Source organism: Saimiri boliviensis, chromosome 11 (assembly GCF_048565385.1).
Source record: "Saimiri boliviensis isolate mSaiBol1 chromosome 11, mSaiBol1.pri, whole genome shotgun sequence".
In the NCBI taxonomy this organism is placed as follows: domain Eukaryota; kingdom Metazoa; phylum Chordata; class Mammalia; order Primates; family Cebidae; genus Saimiri; species Saimiri boliviensis.
Window position 1 is genome coordinate 57,979,566 of NC_133459.1, and position 22,137 is coordinate 58,001,702.

Sequence of the window (22,137 nt, forward strand, 5' to 3'; positions counted from 1 at the left end):
AGCCCTCGAGTCGTGGCTCAGATAATCTCCTGGCTACATTATACACTTGATGGTCTGTCCTCTCCAGTCCAACACATGTGCCTGTTATTTATACTAGATTGCCTTCCTCACAGCTTCTCCATGCCTCCTGCAATTTCACTTCTCTGTCCCTTTATACATGCTTCTTTCCCTGCTTGAGGAGTTCTTTACCACCTCAATAATTTTACTTGTCCTTTAAAATCCAACTCCAACTCCTAGCACACTCTGTTATTCTTATTGGTTACTAATCCTCTTTTCTAAAACACTCAACTCCTTAAAAAAAAAGGGCTCTGCTGGGCATGGTGGCTCATGCCTTTAATGCTAGCACTTTGGGAGGCCAGGGTGGGTGGATCACCTGAGGTCTGGGTTCAAGGCCAGCCTGGCAAACATGGTGAAACCACATGTCTACTAAAAATACAAAAATTAGCCAGCCGTGATGATGGGCACCTGTAATCTCAGCTTCTCGGGAGGCTGAGACAGGAGAATCACTTAAACCCAAGAGGCATAGGTTGCAGTGAACTGACTTCTTCCTGGTTTAGTCTTGGGAAGGTGTATGTGTCCAGCAATTTATCCATTCATTCTAGATTTTCTAGTTTATTTGCATAGACGTGTTTGTAGCATTCTCTAATAGCAGTTTGTATCTCTGTGGGTCAGTGGTGATATCCCCTTTGTCATTTTTGTGTCTATTTGATTCTTCTCTCTTTTCTTCTTTATTAGTCTAGCTAGCTGTATATTTTGTTAATTTTTTTAAAGAAAAAAAACAGCTTCTGGATTCATTGATTTTTTTTTTTTTGAAGGGTTTTTCATGTCTTTATTTTCTTCAGTTCTGCCCTGATCTTAGTTTGCCTTCTGCTAGCTTTTGGATTTGTTTGCTCTTGCTTCTCTAGCTCTTTTAATTGTGATGTTAGGGTGTCAATTTGAGATCTTTCTAGCATTCTGATGTGGACATTTTAGTGCTATAAATTTTCCTCTTAATACTGCTTTAGCTGTGTCCCAGAGATTCTAATATGTGGTCTCTTTGTTCTCACTGGTTTCAAAGAACTTCTTTATTTCTGCCTTAATTGTATTATCTACCCAGGAGTCATGCAGGTGCAGATTGTTCAGTTTTTATGTAGTTATGTGTTTTTGAGTTAGTTTCTTAATATTGAGTTCTAATTTGATTGCACTGTGTTCTGAGAGACTGTTTGTTATGATTTCACTTCTTTTGCATTTGTTGAGGAGTGTTTTACTTCCAATTATGTGGTTGATTTTAGAATAAGTGCCATGTACCACTGAGAACAATGTAGTCTGATGATTTGGGGTGGACAGTTCTTTAGATGTTTGTTAAGTTCACTTAACCCAGAGCTTAGTTCAAGTCCTGAATAAATTTTGCTAATTTTCAATATTGTTGATCTGTCTAATATTGACAGTGGGGTGTTAAAGTCTCCCACTATTATTGTTTGGGAGTCTATGTCTCTTTGTAGTCTCTGAGAACTTGTTTTTTGAATCTGGATGTTCCTGTATTTGGTGCATATATATTTAGGATAGTTAGCTCTTCTTGTGGAATTCATCTCTTTACCATTATGTCATGCCCTTCTTTGTCTTTTTTGATCTTAGTTGGTTTAAAGTCTGTTTTGTCAGAGACTAAGTTTGAAACCCCTACTTTTTTTTGCTTTCCATTTGCTTGGTAAATTTTCCTCCATCCCTTTATTTTGCACCTATGTGTGTCTTTGCATATGAGATGAGTCTCCTGAATACAGCACACTGATGGGTCTTGACTCTTTACCCAATTCGCCAGTCTGTGTCTTTTAATTGGGCCATTTAGCCCATTTACATTTAAGGATGATATTGTTATATATGAATTTGATCCTGTCATCATGATGTTATCTGATTATTTTGCACACAAGTTAATGTAGTTTCTTCACAGTGTCATTGGATTGGTCTTCATGCTTTGGTATGTTTTTGCAGTAGCTGGTACCGGTTTTTGCTTTCCATATTTAGTGCTTCCTATAAGAGCTCTGGCAAGACAGGCCAGGTGGTGACAAAATCTCTTAGCATTTGCTTGTCTGGAATGAATTTTATTTCTCCTTCACTTATCAAGCTTAATTTGGCTGGATATGAAATTCGGGTTGAAAATTCTTTTCTTTACAAATGTTGAATATTGGCCCTCACTCTCTTCTGGCTTGTAGGGTTTCTGCAGAGAAATATGCTGTTAGTCTGATGGCCTTCCCTTTGTAGGTGATCTGGTCTTTCTCTCTGGCTGCCCTTGACATTTTTTTTCTTCATTTCTACCTTGGAGGATGTGAGGATTATGTGTCTTGGGATCAGTCTTCTCTTAGAGTATCTTAGTGGTCTCTGTATTTCCTGAATTTGAACATCAGCCTGTCTTCCTAGGTTGGGAAAGTTCTCCTGGGTAATATCCTGAAGTGTGTTTTCCAACTTGGTTCCATTCTCCCTATCTCTTTCAGGTATTCCAATCAATTATAAGTTTGGTCTTTTTACATTGTTTCATATTTCTTGGAGGTTTTGTTCATTCTTTTTATTCTTTTTTCTCTAATACTGTCTGCATGCCTCATTTCAGCAAGATGGTCTTCAAATTATGATCATCCTTTCTTCTGCTTGGTCCATTCGGCTATCGATACTTGTGTATGCTTCACACAGTTCTCGTGTTGGGTTTTCCAGCTCCACCAGGTCATTTGTGTTCTTCTCTAAACAGGTTATTCTAGTTAGCAGCTTCTGTAACCTGTTACCAAGGTTCTTAGCTTCTTTATATTGGGTTAGCACATGCTCCTTTAGCTCAGTGGAGTTTGTTACTACCCACCTTCTGAAGCCTACTTCTGTCAGCTTGTCTATTGCATCCTCTGTCCAGTTCTGCGCCCTTGCTGGAGAGGTGTTGTGATCATTTGGAGGAGAACAGGCACTCTGGCCTTTTGGGGTTTCAGTGTTTTTTGTTGATTCTTTCTCAACTTCATGAGTTTGTCTTGTTTTGACCTTTGAGGCCACTGACCCTTGGATGGGGTTTTTGTGCGGACTCTTTTTTTGTTGATGCTGTTCTTCCTTTCTGTTTGTTTTTCTTTTAATGGTCAGGTCTCTCTTCTGTAGGATTGCTGTGATTTGCTGAGGGTTCCCTTCAGGCCCTGTTGATGTGGTTCACTCCTGTGCCTAGAAGTGTCACTCGAGGAGTCTGGAGAATGGCAAAGATAGGTGCCTGCTCCTTCCTCTGGGATCTCTGACCTTGAGGGGCACCGACCTGATGCCAGTAGGAATGCTCCTGTATAGGGTGTCTGACAACCCCTGTTGAAGTGTCTCACCCAATGGTGCACAAGGGGAGCAGGATCCCCATTTAACAGGCACTTTGAGTGTCCTTCGGTGGAGGGGGTATACTTCATTGAGGGTGGAGCCTGCTTGTCTGAGCTGCCCAGATTCCTGAGAACTAGCAGGAGGAAAGACTAAGTTTGCAGAGACTGCGGCCACCCCTCCCACTAGGGGCTCAGGCCCAGGGAGATCAGAGTTCTGGCTGGAGTTATTGGAGTTCCTGTGGGGAGGCCCCACCCAGTGAGGAGGGATGGGTCCGGATCAGGCCTGAAGAGGCACTCTGGCCAGTCCACCACAGCTGGTGTCTTGGGCTGTGGAGAATACCTCTTGGGACCAAGCCATCCAGCCTCCCTGGCTCCCGGAGGGGAAAAGCATGGCCTGGAGCTATAGAGATGGCTGCTACCTTTCCCCCACCCTGGGAACTTAGTGTATTATGCAGCTATCAGTCCCAGTGCTGGCTCCCGCCCCTGCCCCAAGGAGCTCAAATGGCTTAGATAGCAGTCAGCCACAGCTGTGGTGCTGGCCGCCTCTCTGGAGCTCAGGAGGCTTAAGCAGATTCTAGCTGAGTGGTTGTTGGGAATCCGTGTGGCTCTATGGTTGGGAACCCTAGGCCCTGGTGGCATGGGCTCATGAGTCGGATCTTCCGATCTGTGTGTTTCACATTTCCCTAGAAAAAGCATGGTTTCTCAGGCTGGATAGCACATTCACTCATTGCTTCCCTTAGCTGGGGGCTGGGGACTCTCCCGACACATGTGGCTCTAGGTTGGCCACCACACCACACAGCTCTTCCTTCCTCTCTATGTGTCACACCAGCCGACTAGTCAGTTCTGATGACAGAACCTGGATATATCCGTTGCTGCTGCAAAATTCGAAAGCTGTTACGGTTCTTTTGGATGGGAGCCTCCGATTGCCACTGCTTCTAGTGGGCCATTTTGGCCCCTCCCCCTCCCCCCAGCTCTTCCTGGACAACTTTTAAGTTAAATATTCTTTCTCTTTTTGTGGCACATTGAGGACCCATGACTGAAATATAGCCCTTTTAAACCTCCGATCATAGTATAGGAGACTCAGAACTCATAGACGACACAAGCCAGAAGCTTTTACTAATAAGGAAAATGATCCAGTAAACCAATTATTTGTGCAGAATGCATTGTTCACGAACCTGTCCATCAGTAGGTTTTCAGAGACTTGATACACACATCAAACATCCCTATCAGTCAGAAATATTTTCCCCGGCATTTGGCTCAAAGTTTCCTCCACTGCCATGTATATAACCCATCTTATCCCAAATGTTATGACATATCTTTGTGGACAAAAATTGGCTATACCTATTTCATAAGCCTGAATTTAAATAAAAAACGGGACCTCTTCATTGCTATCACCAAAAAATCATAATATTCCACTGTGGTTTTTTACAGTAGTCATGGGAATTGTTAGCTTTTATGTTTCATTAGTATTGCACCATCAACCTGTCAAGCTTCATTTGGAGCTCCATTTTGGGCAACTTAGTTTCATTCGACATAGGCATGCGGCTTGATTGACTCATAGTTTACAGAGAGTAAAATCTTAGGAAATCCAAAATCTAGCACAATGGAACAAAATTTGAATCAAGAGCAAATTACATTGTCCATCATCAGTCCAAAGAGGACACGCAAAGAGATAGATGCCAGTTATAAAACAGACAAAAAAAATTATCCTGATGATAGTATTAATTGTAATAATTGTAGCTTTCTGAATTGTTTTCTGTTAGAGGGATTTATACACATAATTCTGTTAAACTTTGAATGACAGCCATAATTACAATGCCTAATGTTATTTTGACGGCTTGTTTCCAATCTTAATTCTAAAAACTTTTCATGTATTATTTCATTAATACTCTCAAAAGTCCTCTGACTATACCTATAGATACAGTCAGTATCTGTATTTTATACTTAGGTGAAGGTAGCAATTGCAGCTGGAGAGACTCCTGACCCACCATCGATGGCCTTTTAATATGTTTTATTTACTACTCACCTTTCATTACCATTGACTAATTCTTGTTTATTCTCTTGTAAATTACAGTCTCTAGTTTTAAAACACATTGTTGTCACAGAGGAAATGATAAGAGAAAGCTGCATCTTTTTTGTTCCTTGTTACATATGCACTTCTTCTTTAATAAGCCACATCGGAGAGTGTCTGCTCCAGTAGTACATTGTTTATGGTATCAACAATGCCACACAGTCATACATACACCCACTAAGGCAGAAGAGATGGGAAATGAGAAAATAGAAAAGAGAAAGTAAAGGAGAGGAAAGAAGATTAAAAAAAGAAAAGGAAAAGAAATGAAAAATATATATAAACCACAGATTTGAAAAAAAAGATATTTTATCTCGTTTTTACAATTAAATACAGATCTTCTATTACAAAGCAAGTATTTCATTCTAAGTCTATGAATAGATTGCTATTTAAAAAAAAAAAAAAAAAAAAAAAAAAAAAACTTCATCTGGTTATCCTCAGGATGAAGGAAAAGAAATAGGATAGGATCTTTTGATATATTTTTTTTTATATTTACTTCTTCTTAGAAAAGCACATACTCCCTTCCCAAGGATGATTGATTTTAGTTTCATCATTCATCAAGGCTTGACTCGTGCTTGCCAATATTCTTTACAGAATAGTTGTGCAAAAAAGCATTGCCTTTGCCCAGACTTTCTCCACAGAACACTGACCCCATGCAGTTCCTGCATCAAGAAAGCAAATCCTGTTTCCAACTGGACCTCGGCCATCACCTTTTCCAAGTGGTCTTCTTTGCCTCACATGGAATCATTTTTATTGGGGATGGCATTAGATCAAGAAGGCTAAGACAAGTTCCTAAGCCACTGCTATGGTGGCATTGGCTTTCTGAAACAATTGGGCTTGGATTAAGTCACAAAGTTACAATGCCACACGTTGCTATATGCTCTTGGGATTTTAGGATGTACACATTGTGAGTGTCTGTCTGCTCCCTGCTTCATGTCGAAGGCTGGGACTAGCCTCAGGAAGTCACTTATGGAAGCCATTCTGCTATAAATGGGTGTATGAATAACTTGCAGTGTGCACAGTGTAGTACAGGTTATGGAGATAATGATTTCATCCCTTCATTCATTCACTCTTTTCATTATGTGACATCATCATGATTTCCTGGGTGATTACACTGGGCCAGGCAAGAATATGGTCACTCCAGTAGTTCATCATCAAGTAAAAAAGTTGGATACAGAACTGATCATTATAATTTGTTGTAGGACATAAAAATAGATAGTACAATCACTACCACCTACTGGAAAAATAGAGGTTAATACTGAGTGCTTATTATATAGTGAATACTTTTAGGCCCCTTAAGATTTGGTATTTCATTTGTTCTTCACAGCATGTGTATGTGGTCAGTGTTCTTATGTTAGTTTTATTGATGAAGAAATAGGCTGAGAATGGTAAGGTAATCTGATCAAAATCTTGCAGTTATAGGTAGGAGAGCCACAATACAAACCCAAATTGGCCACCAGAGGCCCAAGATCTTTCCAAAACTGAATCTGATTTTTGTGGAGTTTCATTTCTGAGCTTTTCTTCCAGTTCTCTTGTAGACTCCCCTGAGAAACAACTGTTGTCTGTTAACATGGCATTCTCTTTAAGCGTCTTGAAGCAAATACACTTGGCAGGCTTTGTAAGACCATGGGAGAAAAATGTATGTGCATCAATATTGACAAGATCTGTGTGCAGATGTAGGTGTGTCCCCAGCATTTCGCATTCTCTAGTTAGAATGACTTCATGGATACAAAGACTAACTCTGCATTAACAAATGTCTCCCTGTTCCCTTTTCCTGCCCTGGCTTTTGCTGTATTTTTTTGTTTACTCATCTGGATTGCTGCACAACTTCCTAATTGGCTTCTTGCCTCTAATCTTTCCCCCTCTAATCTTGCTCTTGCATTGTAACTATAGAAGTCTTTCTGAAACATAGTTATGAGACTGTCACTCGTGATAGCTCTTCAGTTGTCATTAGAATAAAGTCTGAATTCTTTAGAATTATGTTTATTTATACAACCAGTATTTACCGAGTGCTTACTGTGTTTGGGGTACTGTTCTGAGTGAGAAAAGAGCAGTGAGTAGAACAGCCCCTTCTGCACCCTCCTACACCCTGCCAAGACTTCTGTACCTTTCTCAAGCTTACATTCTAACAGGAGGAGACAGATAATACACAATAAATAAATAAATTTAATTTTATGGTATATACCAAAATTATGTATATAATAAACATATATACAAATACCTATATATATTTATTAAATAAATAAAATTAAATAAATATATATACAAATATATAAACAATAAATAAATAATTTCAATTTTATGATAATATACCAAAATTATGGTATGAAGTTTGCAGTTTTAAATAGGGTGGTCAGGGCAGACCTCACTCATGTGACATTTGAACAAAGAATGAGGAAAGGAAGGAATTTAGCCATTTTGAAACCTAGGAGAAGAATATACCAGGTCAAGGGAAAAACCAGTGTAAAGATTCTGAAGACGGTTGCTTGCCTGGGATATTATGAGAATAGCAAGAAGGTCATAATGGATGGGGCAGAGAGAACCAAAATGAGAGTTGCAGGGAACAAGTTCAGAAATGTAATAGGGTCTACATTATTGGCCACAGTAATAGTTTTTACTCTGAGTGAAATGGAAACCGTTGGAGAATAGTGAGCAGAGGAGTGATGTGAGATGACTTAGATTTTTAAAGAATCATTTTTACTACTTCCTGTTGTAGGGTTACTGTGTTGTTAACTATGGGTTGAAAGTATGGGGAGAGAAGCATAGAAGCCAGAAAGAGGTTATTGCAGTAAGTCAGCTAAGTGAAGAGGATAATGGAATGGAGCTGGTAAAGAATGCTTAGATTTTGGATATATTTTGCAGGTACAGCCACCTTCAAACCTTGACCTTGACCTTCACACCCTGATGGATTAGGTGTGAAGTGTGCAGAAGAAAGAGGCCAAGGGTTGAGGAGTGTAGCAGTGCTATCAATGAGTGAAGGTGGATTCGATGTTATGGAGTCAGAGGGAGGAAGGAGTCAAGAATTAGTGCATTTTCTGACTGTAGTAACGGATACATTCCCAAAGTTGCTTCTGCATTATCTTTCTATATCTTGGTAAAGAGTACCATCATTTATATTTTTATTAAAGCCAAAAAATGAGAAAAAATTAGGATGAATCCTTGACTCTTCCTTTCCCCTTTCTCCTCACATCCATCCATCAGTAAGTCCTGAGGGTTCCACTTCCAAAATGTGCCACCAGTCCATCTTTTTCTTCTCTCTTCTCTGAACTCCTAAAGCACTTCCCATAAAAACAAGTGTCAAATCAAGTAATGCCTTTAATTATCCATTACTGTTCCCAGTGAGTTTATCTTGATGCTCTCAATGGATTGCAAACTCAGGAGATCCAGAGTGTGATGAAGATGTGTATCATCACAGTAATGCAAAGTTGAACACAGAGAAAATAAATGTTCAATAACTGCATGACTTTTTTTTTTCATTGAAACGACCAGTGTCTTTGATATTATTGAAACATTTCCACAAAAACTGCACCAATGTTATACAACTTATATCTGGAAGTTCAGTAGACAGTATGACATAGCAGTTAAGAACAAGGTCTTAAAATATAGAGGCCTCAGTTTGAGACCTAGATTTGTCATTACTTTTCTGTGATCTTGGGCTCAGTTTCCTTATCTCCATAATGAAGAATAGTATCATCATCATAGGAGCGCTGTAAAGAATAAACAAAATAGAATAATGTGCATATAAGGCTTAAGTTAGTGCTGATGTATGGCAAGTCAGCATATTTCACGTGATATCATTTATGCTACTGTTGGCACTGTAGTAGTGTATTAGTCCATTTTCACACTGCTGATTAAGACATACCCAAGACTAAGTAATTTATAAAGAAAAAGGTTTAATGGACGCATAGTTCCACATGTGACTGGGGAGGCCTCATAATCATGGCAGAAAGTGAAAGTCTTACATGGCAGCAGGCAAGAGAAAATGAGAGCCAAGTCAAAGAGGAAATCCCTTATAAAACCATCAGACCTCATGAGACTTATTCACTACTACAAGAACAGTATGGGGGAAACTGCCTCCATGATTCACTTGTCTCCCACCAGGTCCCTTCCATAACATGTGAGAATTATGAGATGAGATTTTGGTGGGGACACAGACAAACCGTGCCAAGTAGACACCCTTAACTTCCTAGAAATCCTGTTTAAAAGGATGCCATGGAGGTTCAAAACAGTTTAGTGACTTGCACAAAGTCACTCAACTAGTGAAATTCCAAGCCAGAACCCACACCTGCCTCTGTGGCTCCTGAACAAATTATCTTCTTCTTTATACAGCCCTAGCTCTCAGGAAACATGCTCAGAGGGCCTATCCCTGTGAAGCCAAAAGAGCAAGTCATTTCCTAGTTGGAATGAAAATAACTCTATCAGAATGGTTGTTTTTGCATCCTAGAAACTCAGGTAAACATTCAGAAAATACACAGATGAGGTTCAGGAATTCAAGCACAGTGTTGCTTGAGTGTGTTAGAGCAAGCAGAGTAACTGCATGGAGAAACATCTCTGTCCTGATACATATTACATACTATTTTGTTTAGAGCCACCAAGTGGATTAAGGAATAAGATCCTAGACCTGGGATTTCAAATGAGAAGATGATTGTCTGCAGAGCTCAGACATTTCTGTCCTTGGAGAGCTGTGTTTCCCATGTGATGATTTTTCAGTTAGGAGAGTTTCTCCTGACAGCTCTGGGCCATCTCACTTTTTGTTTTCCTTAACTAAGGGTTTAAAAAATTTTTTTTAAATGAGGGTTTTGTCAAAAACCCTCGACATAGTCTCTTTCATCCAGCTTCTCCATTAGTAAGACACAGTGAGTAATTCAGGGTTTGATATTGCCCAGGGATGACAGCCTGGATGATGTGATCCAGAAAAGGTTAGTGCTTTTAACACTCAGACCCCCCACCAGTTGACTTAAGTTACCCTTTCTTCCTTACTCCTCATTCTTGAGCCTGATGCTAACCTGCTTCTACCAGTTTAGCCTTGGGAATATCATTTCCTTTTACTCTTCTCTCTAAACTTCCTTGTTTTATATATTTAAGAGGCTAGCACTAGCACTAGGTTCATCAAAGCTAAATTTATTTTGGCTGAGGCACACTTGCTACATTGGCATTTTAATGTTCTTAGATCCTGTGTAGACAAAGAGTTGAAAGAAACATACACTCATTTTAATGTAAATTTTTCTATCTTCTACATAAATTAAAGAAGCTATAAAATTGACTCATCTCTCTTATTTTTCAGATAGACCACATGGTACAAGGCCATGCTGCTTTCCCAGAACTACAAGCGAAGGCCACAGCCAGGTAAACACAGCTATCTCCGTTTACTCTAAAAGCTTTCCTTCTGTGACTATATTGAGAGCATTCACTTTGGGCTGTTGGGTGACTTTCAGATCCTATGGACAATAAAGATAACTGTTAGTGCTTAAAAGGTAGTCATGTGGATGATCCAGAAGATATATATATTAATTCTTTAAATGATGTAAGAGAACTTAGAGAACCTAGAGATTCCCCAAGAATATACCCCAGGGCTATGGATAAGAAACTGTGATACAGAAGGAGGAGCATGGATTCTGGAGTCAAAACTTCTTAGATTCACATCCCATCCTTACTCCTTAATAGATATAGGACCTTGAGCTAGTTACTTAACCTCTTTATACCTATCTCTTCGTCTGTAAAACTGAAGATATTATCTGATATGGAGTGATTTCTAGAATATTTTGAAGAAAATCGAGTGCAAAAAGTATTTACAATGTACTTCCTTTCATGTAAAAAGAAAGACTTAAGGAAATACATGTGTATCTATTCATTTTTGCAAAAAAAAATACAGGAAGTTTAAACCAGAAACTAATAAGATTGGTTACTTACAGGGTATGGTAGGAATGTGGTGGAAAGAATGTGGGAATGGGAACATGGTAGCAGGAAGAAATGACCCTTCTGTGAGTATACATCTTTATGTAATTGTAACTCTTAGAATCACTGTGATGCCTCATGTCCCCGATCGCTTGCTAAATAGATGATAGATAAATAGCCAGGATATATGTGTATGCTGGGGTGGACAAAATGAAACACACACAGTAAAAACTGAACCTACTGTGTTACAAAGGGGGTTGGGGAAAGAAAAGAACCTAAGTAGATCTGGGAAAGAATATTTTGACTCCATGCCATCTTGCTGAAGAGAAAAATGACCACCCATAAATATTATACTCTAATTGGTGAGTTTGTTGTTCATAGGTGTCTGGGTTAGCTGTATTGACACCTCTTTATGTGTATGCTACAACTGAGTGAAGAATTCAATATATTGTGGATAATGAGAGCCAGGTTCCTCACAAATGGAAAAAGGAGAAGGTTAGAATGAACCTTATGGTGTCAGTAGCAACTTATGATTATGTATGTGTATATGTATAAATGCACACACAGTTGTATATAAATATAAGTAAATATATATATTCATGCATGAATAAGCATGCATATGCTCCCTACCTCTCTGCGCTGAGATGGCCTGGAAGCAATGACACCATAGTAGCAATGTGTATACTTAGCTCCTAGATACTGGACTCTAAATACCATTCTCTTATTTATCCAGTAAAAGTAATCAGGACTTCTTAGAAAGTTGGCTAAGTCTAGGGTTGGGGCAGTAAAATTACGGTGCCAGAAAGAAATAAGGTACTCAATAAGGAATTGTCAAAGTACATTTGAACTAGCTTTAAGAATCTCTCCGTGGCCTACTCAGGATAAAATAAACAGCAATAGCATGAAATAAGTCTGTAAGTAAATAACTCCATAAGTAAATTACTGAAGAAGGAAATAAATGAGAAAGAAAGGACAGGTCTTCCTCTTCACTGTTAGAACAGTAGCCTTACAATTAATAAATGTAGAAGATCACGCCTGTAATCCGAGCACTTTAGGAGGCTGAAGCGGGCAGATCACAAGGCCAAGAGATCAAGACCATCCTGGCCAACATGGTGAAACCCCGTCTCTACTAAAAATACAAAAATCAGCTGGGCATGGTGGCATGCACCTGTAGTCCCAGCTACTTGGAAGGCTGAGGCAGGAGAATTGCTTGAACCCAGGAGGCGGAGGTTGCAGTGAGCTGAGATCACGCCATTGCACTCCAGCCTGACGACAGAGCAAGACACTGCCTCAAAAATAAATAAATAAATAAATAAATAAATAAATAAATAAATAAATAAATGTAGAAGAAATAATAGAAATAGAAAATCATCATTACGTAAACACTACAGAGATAAATGTTGCAGGCAAGAATCATCAATCGATGCTAAAATTAGTGAGTAAAAGTGGGAAGCAGAATATTGTCACAATCCCGGAGGATTTCAGTGCAAGATTCTAATTAATATGAAGAGGAAAATAATAACTTTCCAGTAGATAAATGTGGCAGACACCACCTTACCCAAGTGATGAAGGTTAGCAACACCAGCAATAACATGTAGTAAAATCATGTGTCTCCTTTTGTGATGCATCAATGAGGACACAATGTCATATCTGCCATGTTCTTGCCCAAACTGATTAAACTCAATGTAAATATGGGAAGCATCAGACAAACCTAAATTGAGAGACATTCCACAAAGCTATTAGACAGTTTACTCCAAAGGAAAATTAAGAAACTTAAATACTGAAGAACTGCTCTAGATTGGAGGAGACTTAGGAAGGTACTACAACTAGAAACAATATATGATAATGGATTAGACTCTGGACCAGAAAAAGGACATTAGTGGAGGGGTACTGTTGAAATTCAAATAGAGATTAATAGTATTGTTGTTTATGTTAATTTATTAGGTGATGAGTAAAAGGGAACTCTGTCTACTATTTTTATAACTTTTGTGTAAATCTGAAATTATTTTGAAAGAAAAAGTTCAAAAAATAATTAATGAATTCCATGATAATAATGCTCCATTGTCAGGCTGTTTAAGTAAAGGAAGTTACTTTTTATAGAATTATCAGAGAAATCCACGTAGCTAGCACAGGACAGAAGGAAATAGCCTGAGGTGGCCATTAATAGACTCTGAAGCCAAATTGCCTTTGCCTCAGCTTTGCTCCTTATTTACTATGTTTTTCTGAGCTACTTACTTAACCTCTATGTCTTAGTAACTCACTGTAAAGGGAATAATAGTAAATACTTCGTAAGGTTGTTGAGAAAATTAAATGAATTAGAATAGTGGCTGACACAGAGTGATAATTAAGCATCAAGCTGTAATAGGTGTTCCATTAAAAAATGATAGTGATAAAAATGGTTATTGTAGTTAGTCTATTAGACATTTCCATTCTAATGACTTACATTCTAATAGGGTCAGCACACCTACACAGAGCAGAATAAATGTATACTCTACTAAAATATAAGTAGTGTGTCATCAGGGTGTGTAGAAAAGGAGGACTGATCTTGACAAGGATTTTGAGAAAAGCTTCATAGGTATTCCCTTCTAGGAGTCTTTAGTTACAATGCCATTGCAATTAATCACTAATTGCAATTAACATTGAGAGGGATTATGCCACATAACCTTATTACCTAGCATATTAGTTGGCTAAGAGACCGTATAACCTAGAACAGGGATTCCTAATTTCAGATCATCATTTAACCTCTTGAAATTGTGCCCTATTTTGTTGATTACATAATTCTGCATGCATTTCTGTGTAGGGGGCCATAATGTTCATTATTTTCTTAAAGGGATTAAGCATTTATAAATCACTAAGCCAAAGAACACAGCACTAGATTTATAGTTCAGAGATCTGGATTCAAATCTCAGCTCCAACATGTATCATTCTGTGAAACCCATTTTCCTTATTATAATATAGAGTAGTAGTGAAGAATCAGACCAAGATACCTTTAAGGATTTATTTTGAGTTTAGAAGAGGTAATATATTTGACAGGAGACTTAGTTTGCAGGGCTTTCTAAACTGAGTTATGACAATGATGATGACCACTACTACAACTGCTACTGCTGTATTAGTTCATTCTTGTACTGCTGTGAAGAAATAACTGAGACTAGGTAATTTATAATGAAAAGATGTTTAATTGACACACAGTTCTGTGGTCTTGAGAGGCCTTGGGGAAACTTACAGTCATGCTGGAAGGGGAAACAAACACACCCTTCTTCACATGGTGGCAGGTAAGAGAAGTGCTGAGCAAAAAAGGAAAAGCCCCTTATGAAACTGTCAGATCTCCTGAGGAGTCACTCACTATCACAAGAACAGCCTGAGGGCAGCCACCTCCTTGATTCAATTACCTCCTTCCAGGTCCTCCCACAACACATGGGGATTATGGGAACTACAATTCAAGATGAGATTTGGGTGGGGACACAGCCAAACCATATCAACTACAATTATTACTATTAATGATTATAAGAGGAGGAAGTTTTGGTGGTGGTTGCTCTGGGTTCAAGCAGCAGATGTCAGTCATTCATACCCTGCCTGCCTTCTTATGGAAAGCATGGAAGAATAGCAAGGACACGGACTGGGAATTAGAAGCCTTGGGTTCTTGTACCAGTTCTGCCATGAATGTCTCAATGACTCCTAGATTCCTCACCCATAAATTACAATAATACCACCCTTTAACTCTAACTCTTTTCCTCTAAACCTAATTCATTTTACATGCATTACTAGGATGAAAGCAGGTTGCAGGAATGTCTATATGTGAACATTTTAGTGCTTAACACAGACTTAGTAAATAATTAGTTTTACAATGACATACTCAGAAACTCCAGAACTTTCTTCTATAGATGAACTTCATTTGAGTAGCTTCTGTTGCTAATCATAACAAAAAGAGGGAAGAATTTATGGATTGGCATGCAAACTCAGAGGAACAACAGTATAGGGTGGTTCAGAAAGAGCAACTTACAGAATTCAGTCATGGAGTCAGAACTGAATTTAAATCCCACCTCTTTTCACATAACTTTATACTTTCAGCTACTTCCCTGTAATTCTCCTTCTGTTTAGAGTGAAGTTTCTCCAGAGCATTGCCTGTACTCTTGGTCTCTGCTTCCCCACTTTCTACTCCTTCCTTGGCCACTCCAGTTTGAATTCTGTCCCAATCAGCCCCCTGAAACATTTCATATTAAGGTTATCAGTGACCTCTATTTTGCTAAGTCCATGGGATGTTTTTTATTTCCATTTCCTGAGTTCTTAGCAGCATGGGACATCAGTGATTACTTTTTTCTCCTTTTAACATTATCTTTCCTTGGCTTTCTGGAATGTTGTCCTCTCTGTTTTCTTCCTGTATCTCTGATTCCTCCTTTCTAATATGCTTTTCTTGAGTTTATAGTTCTTTTCTTGACCATTAACATTAATGTTTATCACAGATAGCTTCTCTCTTTGCCATCTCTTCAAAAGTAATCTCAACTATGTTCTTTACTTCATTTCTTTCTATGTTTTGAGGATTCTTTTGCATCCAGCCCAGATACTTAATAGGTATTTAGTAAATGTTAGTCCTGTTTCCTTCCACTTTTCTTTTATTGTCTTACAAAGGAAAGTGCATCTGTATCTTGTTAGATCTGTGAGTACAATATTCTAAAACTATGGAACCCATTATACTTCAGGTCTTAGAAAGAAATAGGCATAGGTATAGTTAAAATGAAGTTAGCTGTTTGGAAGGGAGGGCAACTCCTTTTGAATCAAGAAACATGTATCTCTTTTGCTATGGATTGAGGCTTTCTGAAAACAGCAATGCAGGTCACCCCTATCTCAGAGCTTAGGGTCAGCAAATCCTGTTTGAAACTGTGGAAACAAGTGTTGATAAACAGATGAGTATTTTATACTCTTGATTTACCATCCTTTTAGGCCCCATATCTGAAGAGAAGTGTTTTGTGAGCTTATAAATTAAGTAAACAAAAAGTAGATGTGCCTGTACATGTAACTGGTAACGAAAGTTTCTCTTTATGTGCGGCCAAATATGCAGATATTTCACTCTTTAGCAGAGATCACCTTATGTTGATCATAAACTTATAACTCTTTTCCTCCAAACTTGATTCTCTTATAGAACCTTAACTAACAGTTTCTCTGAATGAGGTTCTGGTAATAACAGGGTTTAGTGAGAAGCTGTTGGCATAATCCACAAGTGCTAGATTCAAGGTTGGCAGCAAAGCAAAAGTTAAAATCCAGGATCTGTGGCTCATCTGTCTGATGAGTATCTTTTGAGCATCAGTGATACATGAATGAACCAAGCAAAGTCTTTGCTTTCATAAAAATATATACACACATATACATATGTACATGTAGTACATACATGCAAATATGCATACTGTATACTTATACATGCATGTATACATATTAGCCAGCCATTGATAAATGCTCTAATGAAAATTAGAGATAAATAAGGCAATATAGAACATTGGTTTCGAAGCCCTTAAGATTGTCTTTGCTATGCCTATTTTTTTTCTAAGACCTGAAGTGTAATGGATCCCATAGTTTTAGAATAATGTACTTGTGCATATTTTTTTTCCCCCTCAACCTTTCTTTTTTCCTTCTTTCCTGAATTCTTCTATTACTTCTTTGAGAACAGGAAAGAGTGCAGAAAGCCTGACTGGACATTCTTAGTTGAGTTGTCTTTGGACATCTAAGAGGAGGCACTTTTGATACTTGTAGTTGGATACTTAATGTGGAACATATAAGAGAGAAATAGACAGGAGAGCAGGTCATATATTTGAAAGTCCTCAGCACTAGATTGTAACTGCAGCCATGAGAAGAGGATAGGATCATCCAAGGGGAAATATAAAGAGTAAGAAGATGATCAAAGACAGTAGGTCTCTGGAAGACATCAGATGCTTAATGAACAAGTGAAGAAGGAGAACCAGCTAAAGAGGAGGGAGGAAACTCAAGAGAGTGTAGTGTTTCAGAAACAAGAGAACAAATGAGGAAGAAGTGGTCAAATGGTGTAAAATGCAGAAAATGGTTCATGGGCACTAACAACAAAGACGATATTGTTCCTCATGGTGGGACCAGTTTCAGTAGAATGGGAGAGACAGAATGCACAGTGTATTGGGTTAAGAAGTAAAGAACTAGAGACAGACAGTATGGAAACTTCTTTTCTAAGACTTTCTCTTACTGCTAGAAAGGGCACAAGTATCTTTTGTTATGCCATGTATTCTGATTTTTTGCTTTAATAGTATGGCCACCATACGCTGGGCAGCCTGTGAACCCAATGAATTAGGTGATTTATGAAGAGGGGGAGAACATGAGAGATTTCAGGGATGTTGTCTGCATTTAAGATCATAAGCAATAAAGTCTGAAAAAAATGTTCCTTGATTCTTTAAAAACTGGAAATGAGTTTCTTATGATGGCAAAGAAGAGGAAACTGTTTATTGATGATAACCTGTCATTTTATAGTGCTCAGGGCTCTATGTTTCATCTTCATAGCAGTCTTTGGGTAGAGAGTATTAGCCCCAATAGCAAAAAACTAAATAGGATCAGAGAGGGTTTGCCTACTTGATCATCCAGCTGGTACGTGGTGAAGTCACTTTATGATTATTGAAACTATATTTTTTCTTCATAATACCCGATGGGATGTGGCCAGCAAAAACTTATCCCTCTGAGACAGGATATATCAGCCTGGGGTTCATGAGAGAGAGAGAGAGAGAGAGAGAGAGAGAGAGAGAGAGAGAGAGAGAGAGAGAGAGAGAATCCATTTGGGATGACAGTTCATGTGTGATTACCTAGCTAGAAGAGGGCAGACTGCCATTTGAGAAGGAATTGATAAAACACGCAAAATGAAACAAAGTCACAACCAAAAAAGGCATCATACAAGGTTAAAATTATGTGAATAATGATGTGCATTAGTTAGTTTAATGTTTTCCAAGTGCATTTCATTTTGAATGATATACTCAGATAGCACACATGGTAAGGTATAATTGAAAAAACATGTAGGGGAATGGCTGCATTCAAAGAATAAACTTACAGCTGCAAGGAGGTTAGGAGTCAAAGGGGTAAGCATATGCCCCATCCCCCAGGGATCTCATTAGTGCATGAGTGGCCATATATGTAGAGGCTAAATGAGTCTCACTGTTTGCAAAGACCTGAAGTAAATGGGACAATGACGAATCAATAGTAATTAGGCCTATAGATTCTTATTGACCCAGATGTCTGAAACCAAATGCCCTGCTCACAGATGCCTTGAGAGGCAGAATGAAAAGATTTATAGACATGTGCTTCCTTAAAAAAAAAAAAATCACTTTACTCTAAGAGCAGTGTCTATTCTGAAGTGGAAAGTTGCAAGAATTAGTGCAGACTCTTGACTTCTGGCTAGAAAAGATGTTTCTCTAGGCTTGTCTTATGAATGTGATTCCTGCTGGACCAGGAGCAGAGAGAGCAAAGAGCTGGAAAGCTGAGAGATTGTCATATTCATGTTCCTTGGTGTCCTGGCTCTGCCTTGTATGGAGGCTTCAGAAGTTCCTTTCCTGAAGCCATAATACAATAATTCTAAAACAGGGTTTTGACTTTTTGGGTCCTTGATAAACAACTTCTGACCTGAGATACAGAGAGGCCATGGCTTCAGAATCACAAGGAGAAAGGTTTAAATCTGGACTCAGACATGTCTCTTTACCCCTTCAAGCATCTCCCCTGTAAAGAGATGTTAGTGGTACCTCCCACACTGGGCAGTGCTGGAAGGTCTGGTGTCTGCTTAGGGAATGGCAGCTGTCGTTGTTAAGCCTTTTCTCAGTAATTACTATCTTACTCCTCCTAATATGGTCTAAGGAAGAAGACTTTTGCAGATGAGAATGAGCTATCACAGCAAGAAGCAAATAAACTGCTAGTAGGTAGGGCGATAGGGCTGCCCTCACCGCCACCCTAGCACACATCGCATGCACTCACACACACATATACATGTATTCACATTTACACACTTACTCATGCTCACACAAAGCACCTTTGCTTTTTGGTATTTTTACATTGAATATTCACATAAAATTTTTAATGAAAGACTTCTACTGATAAAGGGGAAATAAAGAGAGTTTAAAAATTACTGCTCTACTCATTTGCTTGTTTCCTTACACCAAGTTTAGAAAACTTTTGGCAACTTCATGGGATCCATGGGGGCACTCTCCTGATCACAAACTAGGACTAGAAATCGCTGAGCCTTCCTTCTACAACACTTTTAAAATGCAAAACGTAAATAATGCCTTAGGTATCTTAGATAACCTCCTCTGGACATTGATTTCCTATACTTTTTTTTTTTCGTCATTATACAAGCCATGTTTTTAACCTTTAAAGAGACTTCCAAGGGCCACAGTGGGTAGTAGCACAGAGCCCAACTGCTGGAATACCCACTTTCTTTTGAAATCATTGGTTCAGAACTTTTAGAAGGGCAGCACCTTTTTTTTTTTTAATCCTTTTTTTTTTAAAGAAAGAAAAAAAAGAGCGAGAGAGAGAAAGAAAGAAAAAACGGAGGAGAGGAAGAAAGAGGAAGAGGGAGAGAGAACAGGAGTGTTGCTTTATTGCCCAGGCTAGAATGCAGTCTAAAAATGGGTATTGAAAACCTCTTATATGCCAGTAATTGTGCTTAATAATGGAGACAGGAAAAAATGAGGGAAGAAAATAACAAACAAGCAGCCAACCAATATTTCATTTAAACCTCTAAGTAGGTGTGATGTGGTGCTGATAAGAGTGTATATTTTGTGTATTTAAAGTGGAGAGTTCTACAAATGTTTATTAAGTTTACTTAATAAAGTCTGACCAGCTTTAATCTTTGTGCCGTGTGGTGTGATTTGACCCAGCAAGGTATGTGTTATTAAACTATTTTATGAATGGGAAAATTGGAGATCAGAGAGGTTAAGTCACTGGCCCATGTTACTGAGCTAAGACAAGTAGTACCAAGATCTGAACCGAGCAGAGCTCTCATGCTCATCATCTTTGCTCCACCTCCTTTTCACCTGAACATGTTGGTCTAACTCCCTCATTTTACACATGAAGAAACCAAGACTTAAAAAGGAGAAAAAGGCCAGGTGTGGTGGCTTATGTCTGTAATCCTGGCACTTTGGGAGGCCAAGGTGGATGGATCACCTGAGGTCAGGAGTTCAAGACCAGCCTGGCCAACATAGTGAAACCCCATCTCTACTAAAAATATAAAAAATTATCCAGGCAGGGAGGCTGAGGCAGGAGAATCGCTTGAATCTGGGAGGCAGGGGTTTCAGGGAACCAAGATAGTGCCATTGCACTCCTGCCTGGGCAAAAAGAGTGAAACTCGTCTCCAAAAAAAAAAAAGGAGAGAGAGAGTGAGAAAAGAGGGAAAAACGTACACAATGTCAATGTCATCCAGTAGGTTTAGGTTGGAAATCAGTTCTCTGATTCTGATCTTAACTGTATTCATAATATTCAGTCACTTTCCTTAGCAAAATCCTATCCTCAGTCTGGGAACTTATATTTCTCTTCATTTATCAACTCATCATTATTATTACAATTAGGAATACTGATTTTAATAAATTATTGACATATGTACAGTATTGTACAGTTTACAAAATACTGTGCCTTCACATACATAATCTTCTTTGATCTTCACAATAACCCTATGAGGTAAGTTGGACAGGGATTATGATATCTGTTTTTACAGATGAAAAGAGGGTGGTTCAGAAAGTTTGAATAACTTTCTCATGGCCGTACACCCGCTAAGACTAAAGCCATGCCTGGATCCAGTCTTCTGACTCCAAACCTTTCTGCTAGGACGTGGCACTTCTTTTGGGGATAGTATAGTGTGATTTAGAATACAGTTTGCTAGTTTCTCTGAAGCTTTTAGAAGCCTGCTTACTTTCCTGGATCTGATATGGAAGTACAAATGGTTTCTTTCTATAGGATGATTCACTCTCTGACCCTACCCCCCTTATAAAAATAAAATTCACTTCTCTTCCAGATGCCAGAGTGTATATGCATATTTGAACAGTCACCTGGATCTGATTAAGAAGGCTCAGCCTGTGGGTTTCCTTACTGTTGATTTACATGTTTGGCCAGATTTCCATGGCAACCGGTCTCCCTTAGCAGATCTGACACTAAAGGGCATGGTAAGTAACAGCTAGTGCATGCACGTGGGTGAAGGCAGGCCAAAGGGCTACAAAGTTTGGAAGAAGCAAAGTGAGGAAAAAGGAAAAGGAGAAAAATAAAACAGGCCAACAGTTCACTGGCTTTGTGCAGATGCATTGCTGTTGTGAAGGCGGTTGCTCTCCCTGGGATGAGCTGCTGAAAGTTCTCATTGTTTCTGAGCCAACCTTGAAAGCATTCAAAGCAGCATTTCCTATGTTCAGCTACTGCTGCCTCTTTGTCCTGTAGAGTGGCTAAAAGTCACGCCTATGTAATTTTGGCGTTTGCATCAGTTTGTCAAGTCATGTTTTCCAACTGCTACTTTAGGTTGCCCAGTAAATCACTGGTAAATATTACCACCCATGGTCTCGCTGGCCACAGTCATACATCTGCCTAGGCTCTGAGTCAGGGCTGGTCAGAGTCTACACTAATATACTTAGGATTTCAGATTAAACTTTGTTATAAGTAAATACAATTTGTAACTTCTGTTGGAGAATAAATCCTGCTCTTAGTGGCCTTTAGAGTCACTTCTCTGTGAATATTCTAAGCCCTGCTAGAGGAGCCAGATGAACTTGGTGGAAGAACTCTCAACCATCATAGTTGAGATATAAAATAATGACATCTTTAATACCAGGAGAATCATGTTTGAGGTGTGATGAAGCAGGTTAAAGCTAGAGGAGGGGCCAGCTGAGGCCACAAATAAGAAAATAAGCCATG

At 38.8% G+C, this 22,137-nt stretch overlaps 1 protein-coding gene across 10 annotated transcripts in view; it reads left to right on the plus strand.

The window, feature by feature from the left end:
• The window catches only part of FGGY (FGGY carbohydrate kinase domain containing), a 429,730-nt gene that overhangs the window by 289,681 nt on the left and 117,912 nt on the right, over positions 1-22,137 (plus strand). For all 10 annotated transcript variants that reach the window (XM_074380908.1, XM_074380904.1, XM_003921494.3 and 7 more), the window contains 2 exons: positions 10,649-10,710; positions 21,257-21,404. In XM_074380908.1, coding sequence (XP_074237009.1) covers positions 10,649-10,710; positions 21,257-21,404 — 210 coding nt within the window. The remainder of the gene's footprint in view (positions 1-10,648; positions 10,711-21,256; positions 21,405-22,137) is intronic.